General features: G+C 42.7%; 1 protein-coding gene across 5 annotated transcripts in view; it reads right to left on the bottom strand.

The window, feature by feature from the left end:
* Positions 1-4,670: 4,670 nt before the first annotated feature.
* RGMB (repulsive guidance molecule BMP co-receptor b) overlaps positions 4,671-9,367 on the bottom strand; it is a 28,918-nt gene continuing 24,221 nt past the window's right edge. For 4 of the 5 annotated variants that reach the window (XM_028849151.2, XM_078003886.1, XM_078003885.1 and 1 more), the window contains one exon: positions 4,671-8,092. In XM_028849151.2, coding sequence (XP_028704984.1) covers positions 7,424-8,092 — 669 coding nt within the window. In that variant the 3' untranslated portion in view covers positions 4,671-7,423. 5 annotated transcript variants of the gene reach the window in all.

Raw genomic sequence — 9,367 nt, 5'->3', positions numbered from 1 at the left:
CTTTCTCCTTTCATGCTGGAGATAGTCCAAATTCGATTTTGTTGACAAAACCAGTCTTGGCCAGTTATGCTCTCTAATGCTTGAGGGATCTATAATAAATTTTAAAGTGGGCGTGGTGGTTCATGCCTATAATCCCAGCACTTTGGGAGGCTGAGGGGGGCGGATTATGAGGTCAGGAGATTGAGACCATCCTGGCCAACATGATGAAACCCAGTCTGTACTAAAAATACAAAATGAGCCAGGTGTGGTGGCGGGCGCCTGTAATCCCAGCTACTCAGGAGGCTGCCACAGAAGAATCACTTGAACTTGGGAGGTGGAGAGTGCAGTGAACCGAGATGGAGCCACTGCACTCCAGCCTGGCAACAGAGACTCTTGTCTCAAAAAAAAGAAATAAAATAAATACATAATAAAATAAATTTTAAAAGTCATGATATGAAAGAATACATGGTTGCTCCCTGTCACTGCTCTTCTCCATAAACACCTCAAGCATTGCCTGTAATCAGTGTTTCTATTAACTGTATACAACTTTCTTAATCATCTCTCTTCCACCCTTCTCTGTCACTTGCTCCACGTTCTCTTTCCCATTTCTGTCATTTTTATAGTTTTTTTTTGGACATCTTTTCATTATTTTTTCCCATGTTGCCTTTTTATTGAGCACCTGTGTAAAATTTCTCACAGCTCCTCTCACCTCTCACATTTGAAAACCATTTTAAGATCAGAGAGGAGAAAGGCATTGCTCAATTGGGCCAATTTAAATCTGTCAGCCTTCATGGCAGACAGCCTATTCTCTTTCTTTTCTTCATTGTCTATTTCAAGCAATTCTGAGAAGGTAAGAATGCTATCATTGGCCTAGGCTGAACGACGAGAAGGGATCTGTGGATAAGAGTTATGGTGATGATGTGAGCCCTGGAAGCCCAGTTTCCACACCACTTATATACAACCCCATCTATCAAAACATTTCAGAGTGTTCTTTCCCAAAGTTAGGTGCTCTCTACACTGGGACTGCGATTTGCCAAGCTGTATAATACATGACCAGCAATCACTAGCAATAATTTCTCCATTAGCAGCTTTTCCTCAGAGTTCTTTCTGTCCCCAGTTTATCCCTAATTCCTGAAGTTATGTCCAGGGCAAATGGTTACTCACAAGTCAGGGTTATTTTTTTAGTAGGTGCTTTAAAGAATGTTTGCTGGATTTCCGGGGTGGCTGCAGTGAGGGATCCAGTAGGAAGCACCTGATATGCACAGGTTTTGCATTTGGTCTCATGCACTCTTCCAAGGAACCATGCGCACAGCACATCTCCCTCATAGATGTGAATAAACTATGCAGAACTGTGGCCGCGTCCTAAATTCTTGGATGTTCACAGGGGCATACATGCAAATTTCATTCTAGGAATAGCTCATAGGTTTGCCAGTTCCCAAAGGTGAAAATACAACTAACTATCCATCTTAGGTCCATTTCTGAGTAAGGTAGGTTGAGCACTAGGTTTGTATCAGGTCCTATGCTAAAAACTTTAAAATGCAACAAATTGAACCTCATAATGAATGTTGGAGGTATGAATTTCTTTTAGAATTCTTATTGTAAACATGAGGAAACTGAAGCTTAAGTAGAGCTTGGCACATCTAAGGCCACATAACTAGTAAAGTAGGTGGATTTAAACTCAAAACTGTCTACTCTACAGCCCATAATATTGACCACTATGGTATGCTGCCTCAAGGCAGAATATATAAAATAAATGACCATGCACAAATGAACCCTTCATAATGGCCTGCGGCTCAAAATGTAACCAGAATGCATTCCACATTTGTCATTTTGCTTTGTGAACGCTTCCTGTCCTATTGCCACCCTTCCTCCCAGCTCCCCAGGTATACTTTCCTAACCTCCAGATGTCATCCAGGTTTCCAATGTGACGGGATGCTAAGGATCGTGTATTGCAGGCTGCCCCAAATTGTTTCACTACTTTTTCCTTTTCCTTTCCAAGAAGGAAGATGGACATTCATGAGCTGACTCAGGCCGAGAATCTTTCCCTTGCACTTAGGGTGAGCCAATCAATAGCTCTACTCACAGTCCTCACTGTGCTGATGACCAACCCTGCATTAATGGCATCGCTATTTAGCAGCACAAAAGAAGGGCTCACTAGAAAATAAATTTATTGTCCCTCTCCATCTCCCCCTTCAGTGAATCCCACCTTACTGCTTCCTGTTAGAAGGCTTTGGAAACCCTCTGGGTTATCAAATAGCACCATTTCCCTTGGTAGTGTTACATTATTGATTGAGATAATGTTCTGAAAATGTCATCTATGGCAGGTGCAATTCCTACTTGGTTAATTCATCTGTGGCTAGGTCTCGTATACTCAATCTGGTAGCAGAATGCTTTTTTTTTTTTTTTTTTCTTTCTGGAGTTGGAGTTTTCATTACTGAAATAAAAAATGGGTCAGAGAAATATTACCCATGAAGAACTCAGTTAGAAAATATTGCCCTGTTGCTTTCTTCCTGCTGAAGTTTGATAGACCTACTTTATTACATTGCAGTTGGCAGGACCAGTTTACTCAGTTGCTTTAACATCATTCCAAGGAGGCTGAGGGCAGCCATTCTGGCTTTGTAGAATGTTAGCGTATCCTGCTGGGTGCTGGACGCCCCAGTCTTCTTGTAAATCTGTAGCATGATCTTAAGGGAGGTGAGACACAAACACATCACCACCCCAAGCACATATTTCACTGGCAGGGAGCCATGACATAACCTTTTGGGTACAAAGGACAGCATATTATATTATTTAGTTGATAGTATCAAATGGCATGCTTATTAGAGGTACTTGGGGGAAGAAGAGCAGAATTTTTTTTTTTTTTTTTAAGTCTTGCTCTGTCACCCAGGCTAGAGTGCAGTAGCATGATCTCAGCTCACCGCAACCTCTGCCCCCTGGGTTCAAGCGATTCTCCTACCTCAGCCTCCCGTGTAGCTGGGATTACATGTGTGCGCCGCCACACCTAGCTAATTTTTGTATTTTTAGTAGAGATGGTAGTTTCACCATGTTGGCCAGGCTGGTCTCAAACTCCTGACCTCAAGGGATCTGCCCGCCTCAACCTTCCAAAGTGCTGGGTTTATAGGCGTGAGCCACTGTGCCCAGCCAAAGAGCAGTAAATTTAAAGGAAAATACCATCTAAATAATTGTTTGCATGTAACTTGTCCATTTGGAAGACATACAGAAAAGGGATAGAAGCAGAAAGAAACAGTATGATGAGTTAGGTAGTGAAATAATAAAGAACTTTGAACTGCTCCTTGAACATCCCGATTACTTTCTCTGTGGAGGAGACATTGGTTCACATACAAATAGAACAGGGAGAAAATCTGCAGCAAGGTATCTTTGCTCAGAAAGGACAGCAGCAATCCAATACTGTGTTATTCCGGCTAACCCCAGACAATAGAATGCTGCCAATGCTACAAAATTAAAAATAAGACAAAAAATAAATCAGATAACAGGACTCTTAGGGTTGTGTCACTGTTGGGATTTTGGAGTTGAAGTTTCATTCCCAAAGAGCTGGAGTTCTGGGAATGAAGAGAGAATGATAAAGAATTATTTTTGACTTTTAAGCATAAAAGTCAAATAGTCTATAGCACATGTCATTGTGCTATAGATTATTTGCATTCACTCAGCACAGAAACATCACTGGGTACTCAGTGACTATGTCACTTCATTCCTATTTTATGTTGTTCAGCTGACATGATTTTTTTTTTTTTTTTTTTTGCTCTGAACTACTGCATGTAAATAACCAACTGCAATGATTAAGCTTATTTCTTTAAGGAATGATTATGGCCAGGTGTGGTGGCTCATGCCTGTAATCCCAGCACTTTGGGAGGCTGAAGCGGGCAGATTGCTTGAGTCCAGGAGTTTAAGACCAGCCTGGGCAACATGGTGAAACCCTGTCTTCAGTCTCTACAAAAAACACACAAATTAGCTGGGCACCTGTAGTCCCAGCTACTTGGGGGCATCACTTGAACCCAGGAAGTCGAGACTGCAGTGAGCTGAGATTGCAGCACTGCACTCCGGCCTGGGTGACAGAGTGAGACCCCGTCTCCAAAAACAAAAAGAAGAAAAAAAAAGAAAAGAAAGAAGAAGAAATGATGTATGTTTACCCCAATCAGAATTTGATCCATTTAGTATTCTACCTAATACAAGTAACACTGCTTTCCTGTGCCTTTCGTTTATTTTCCTAACTTTTCTACTCTTTAGTATGTTTCTTGAACAAAGACCAACTTATGATCTCTTGATGTCTCTTTTTAAAGCCCAAGAAGTGAGACTTTATGTTTTCAAAGCCAGAAAATACTGCCCTCCCAAATCCTCCCCACCAGGAGGAAGTTGTTACAGTTCATATTGCCTTAAAAAGAACTAGAGTGCAGGCTGCACGTCTTCAAGGGACCAAAGTTGTTACTAAAGACAGAACTTTGGGACAATACTAGTGGACAAGTCTTACAGATACTGATTTGTAACTGCTTAAAATTTTAAAAGAAAAAAATGACAGTAGTGCTATAGTTTTGAAAATCAGTGAATTTGTGGGCAGGTGGTATGACTTATCAGCAACCTTTAGGGATTTTATACAATCCCACCCTCCCACGACTCCCTTTCTTCTGCAGTTCTCAGTTCTTCCAGCAGGTGTCCCTATAATCACAGAACAGACATTCCACAGCATGGTATGTAACTTTATTTTTCTAGCGTAATAATTTAAAGTATTTACACACTGCACACTCACTGTTTTACACAGGTACGTATTCATATATCTATGAACCACATCTAAAGGTTTCTTTGCAAAGACTCGACACACTGTGGGGGGGGGGGGTTTCCAAGCATAACAAAGAGGACAAGTTTTGAGTCTTTTAAAGACAGCCATGTGAAGCATCTGTGAAAACCAGTGTTTCCCCCGGTTTAAGCTCCCCCGGGAGACCTCTGAACAGCTACAGCCTATCCACATGTTGGCATGACCTGAAACTCTTCTAGCTAAGGTTTCAAGAACCAACATGTGCAAGCAGCATTTTTCTTTTCTAGAAATCTCAGGAGAAAATAAACCTGGCCCTTATGTAGAGAAGTACATCTATTTGTAATCTGTGGGGACTGTTTTACAGGGACACCGATTATAAGGGGAGAATAGCAAAATACACTATTACTAGTGATGCAGGGTGCTTTGAAGTGTCACTTCCAGCTACATATGGCAAAATAACCCAATCTTCATTTCCCAACTATCAGTAAGGGTGGTTTTGTAATTTTCCCTGTAAAGAGCAAAGGTATATTTATTAATCATATACACTCTAAACCCAGATCCTATAGAAATTTCTTCTATTGCTTTTACTTCACTTTCGTATTTGCACAAAAATGGTGGTTAAAGTATCCTCTGTATTTTTCTTCACTTGTACTACTCAATTATAAAACAAATTATCAACAATAGCTTCTGAATTTGGTACATGGCTCCACAGGTGAACAAAAAAAGCCACAGTTCAGAGCTGATGGTCAGTCAGTCCCTAGTCCAGCTTCTGTAAAAGGAAGGTGGGTTTAGGTTTCAACTCTCTACAGTTGAATCTCTATAAGTAAGAAGCAGATGCCTTCCTTATTTTCCCAAACTGCCCAAGATTATTCCTATAAACACAAGGCAGAGGTTTGCCATCTCTACATGAATTCACAACTCCACTCTGTGACTGGATGGCACATCAGTTCACTAAGAAATAAAACTTTACAAAACGACGTCCTCTTTTTCCTGCCAGTCTGGGCCTCTGGCAGTGTCACTGATCAATAGGACATGGCAAAAGTAACTACCTGGAGACCTAAAACTAAGCATAATCTTGGCATAAACTACTACCGTATTTAAAGTTCATACCCTTTATTTCTGTTTATGTAAACTTATCAATAAATTATTAAAGCACAAACTGTATCACTTCTTGTTGGAACCAAAGATTTCCATCTAGATATAACAATAGAAATCTACCTATCCTGGAGTTAACTTTCTCAGATTACTGTTCCTGCCTTTTGCTGTTCTTTTCCTTTTCCAAGGGGGTGCCAACAATGGAATGGAAAAGGCAAGGAGAGATCATACTTTATAGAAATTTCTCCAAGTTACAATGAGCAACTGACTAAATCATATTCAATTACAGGTGTGAAGAGGGAGAGTACCTGACTTCAGAGACCACCTGGGAAGCAGCACAATGCTTAGTTAACAAGAATATCTGGATTAAGCAGTGCCGAAGTGGCCACACACTGAGTCAGGCCAAGGAAGCTTTTCTGTCATTGCTGCCCCACTCTGTTCCACTTTGCATGCAGACACATCAAAGACTGTGATGAAGATCATGGTGGACAAGGAAGAATGAAAAACTTTGTGATGGGATCTGGGCCTCTACATTAGAGAAAGAACCTAACCCCAGTTCTTTGGATTCGTAAGGTGAGGTTGAGGAGGGCTTACTGGAGGTGGAGACAGGGAGAGCTGTGTGTTTCTGGGTTTGACAGCCAAGAAAAGGTTAAGATCAGGGGCTTGCGCCAGTCATACAGATTAAAAAAAGAGCAAGGCATGATAATTACTAAATGTATAGTTTCATGTTTTAACACAGAAGAGTCAGAGGAAAAACTGACCATTTAAAAAGGGGCATGGGATGAGAAAAAGTCTGGGAGTTTCTGAGGTCTAGCAAGATGCCTGGTACTTATCTACAAAAACTGCCATCACTACACCCTTTTGACCTACAAGAACAACAGTTTCTGTGGTTCAACCTAATACACTGTATGGGCTCAAATATATAACAATTAGAATTGAGAGTTATCAGAATAACCAGTAATACCCTCCGTTCTGAAAAAGTAACAGCTGTTAGACCGGAAGAGAGCTTCTGAAGATCAGTGTTTAAGAGTCAAAGCACCTGTAAGGGAGAGTTAACGATCCTTTCAAATCAAGTGAGGGCAGAAGGGTGAGGGCATAGTTCAAAGGAACAAGGCAGCTCCACCGGAAGGTGGCGAGTAAAAGCTGCACACCGTGGCAAATCAGTAGCAATGGGAAAGGGCAGGAGGGTACAGCCAAGAATAGCTACAAACAACTGGTCACTTCAAAGGAAACGCTGCGTATGGGTGTCTGTGTATATGTACTACACATATTAACCAAGCACACACATAAATATTTAATATATAAAAAATAAAGTGCTTTCTAACAGGTCCCTGGGCAGGGACATTATAAAACATTTCACAAAACTGCAAAACAAAATTGATACAATCAAAGAACACTACATCCAACATATGTGAAAACAGCCAAACACAATATGTACAATCTGGTGGGTGTCCCAGGACAAACGTCCTGTCATATACATGGTATATACATATATACTCTTTTACTCAATATATTATGACAATACATATTTTAAAATTTTGTTATAGACAAAAAATAAAAAACCAAAACAAAAGACAACCCCTACAAAAACACGGTAAGGATCAAGCATGTGAGTCCTAGACTGACAGACAATTCACTGCCTCCACGGGGAGTCCCATTGCCACTGCTGGGGAAAATGTGCCAGCGTTCCTTCCTCGGGTGCAGGGCCTCCACGTCCTCCAAGGCACTGTGGGCTGCGGCGGTAAAGTTGGCATCACCAGTGGTGAGCAGGTCGAAGACACAGGACTGGAAATAGATGTCCTTCACTGGCATCTTCTCATGGCATTGAGTGTTGGCAGTCTCCAGTGTGTAGCCAGGCCAGGCCTGCACCAAGGAGGTGCGAGGCAGGCTGTGTCCCAGGATGGCAGACACCTGGCCCTGCCCATCATCGATGCGTTCACTCACGGGGCAGCCATTCATGCACAGCTGCAGGTCCTGGCTCTCCTCGTAAGACATGGCCAGGTCTTCAGGCATACGGATGGCAAGGGTCAGGTAGCGACCCACTTGCCGTACAAACACTGTGGTCCCTATATAGAGGGCGTGCATCTCCACATAGTGGCCACTCTCCCTCTCCACGATACGCAGGCTCTTGGCATCGCCGTCCCCACCACTGGTGGTGCCATCCACAAAGGCGGCTGGTAGGTCATCTGTCACAGCTTGGTAGACTTTCTGATCTGTACACTCATGGTGGGCTTTGAAGATAATAGTGATCTGTGGGAAGGAGCATGTACAAGGTTTAACAGAATGCGAGGGAAGCAGAATGGGGTAACTCTCTGTAGCAAGAGCTCCCATCCATTTTGAAGTTGAATGGCTTAAGGCAGTATCTCCAAAATGGACCCAACTGCTTGTACCTCAAAAATGGGTATCACTTTCAGAAAACATTTTTTAAAGTCCCATATATTTAGAATTAAAATTTAACATAAATCCAGGCAACGTACATCAAGATAAAACTTTTTTACTTTCCTAAGAGAAAGAGCGTGAGCGAGCGGTGTTGCTATCAGAATATAGGCTTCCTTTCTTTTTTTTTGTTTTTGTTTTAAGTGATGGGGTCCACTCTCTTGCCCAGGCTACAGTGCGGTGGCATATTCATAGCTCACTGCAACATTCAACTCCTGGGCTCAAAGGGCATTCCCACCTCAGCCTCCTGAGTCCACAGGACTAAGGGCATATGGCACCATGCCTGGCTGATTTAAAAAACTTCGAAGTGATGGGGTTGGTGGGGGGTTGGACGGGGGGAGGGAGGCGGCAGAGGTCGGGGGTTCCTCGCTATGTTGCCCAGGCTGATCTTGAACTCCTGGCCTCAAGTGATCCTCCCACCATCATCTCCCAGAGTGCTGGGATTACAGGCATGAGCCACTGTGCCAGGCCAGATTATGGGCAATTTTTATTGATGATTTATATCTTGTCTCCTTCCACAGTGGATGAGTCATGGCATAGTTCTGAGAAAAGAACAAGGTTCGTTTCTAAGTTGTGATGCAGAAACTTTAAGGGGCTTAATTAACAATATACCATGGCCGGGCGCGGTGGCTCAAGCCTGTAATCCCAGCACTTTGGGAGGCCGAGACGGGCGGATCACGAGGTCAGGAGATCGAGACCATCCTGGCTAACACGGTGAAACCCCGTCTCTACTAAAAAATACAAAAATCTAGCCGGGCGAGGTGGCGAGCGCCTGTAGTCCCAGCTACTCGGGAGGCTGAGGCAGGAGAATGGTGTAAACCCGGGAGGCGGAGGTTGCAGTGAGCTGAGATCCGGCCACTGCAGTCCAGCCTGGGTAACAGAGCGAGACTCCGTCTCAAACAAACAAACAAACAAAAAAAAAACACAATATACCTAACAGAACTTTGCTTCCTACAAAGATTCTTCATAGAACTAAAAAACCATATCCCATGACTCACCACTACAAACTTACTCATTAGAAATACAAAGAGAAAGAGCTGAGGAGGGGGCACCCCAGTAACAGCCACGACTCATGTACCCCAGGAAAGA

The sequence above is a fragment of the Macaca mulatta genome, chromosome 6 (assembly GCF_049350105.2).
Source record: "Macaca mulatta isolate MMU2019108-1 chromosome 6, T2T-MMU8v2.0, whole genome shotgun sequence".
In the NCBI taxonomy this organism is placed as follows: Eukaryota; Metazoa; Chordata; class Mammalia; order Primates; family Cercopithecidae; genus Macaca; species Macaca mulatta.
Note: the sequence above shows the minus strand (reverse complement) of the source record. Positions and strands in the feature narration are given on the sequence as shown.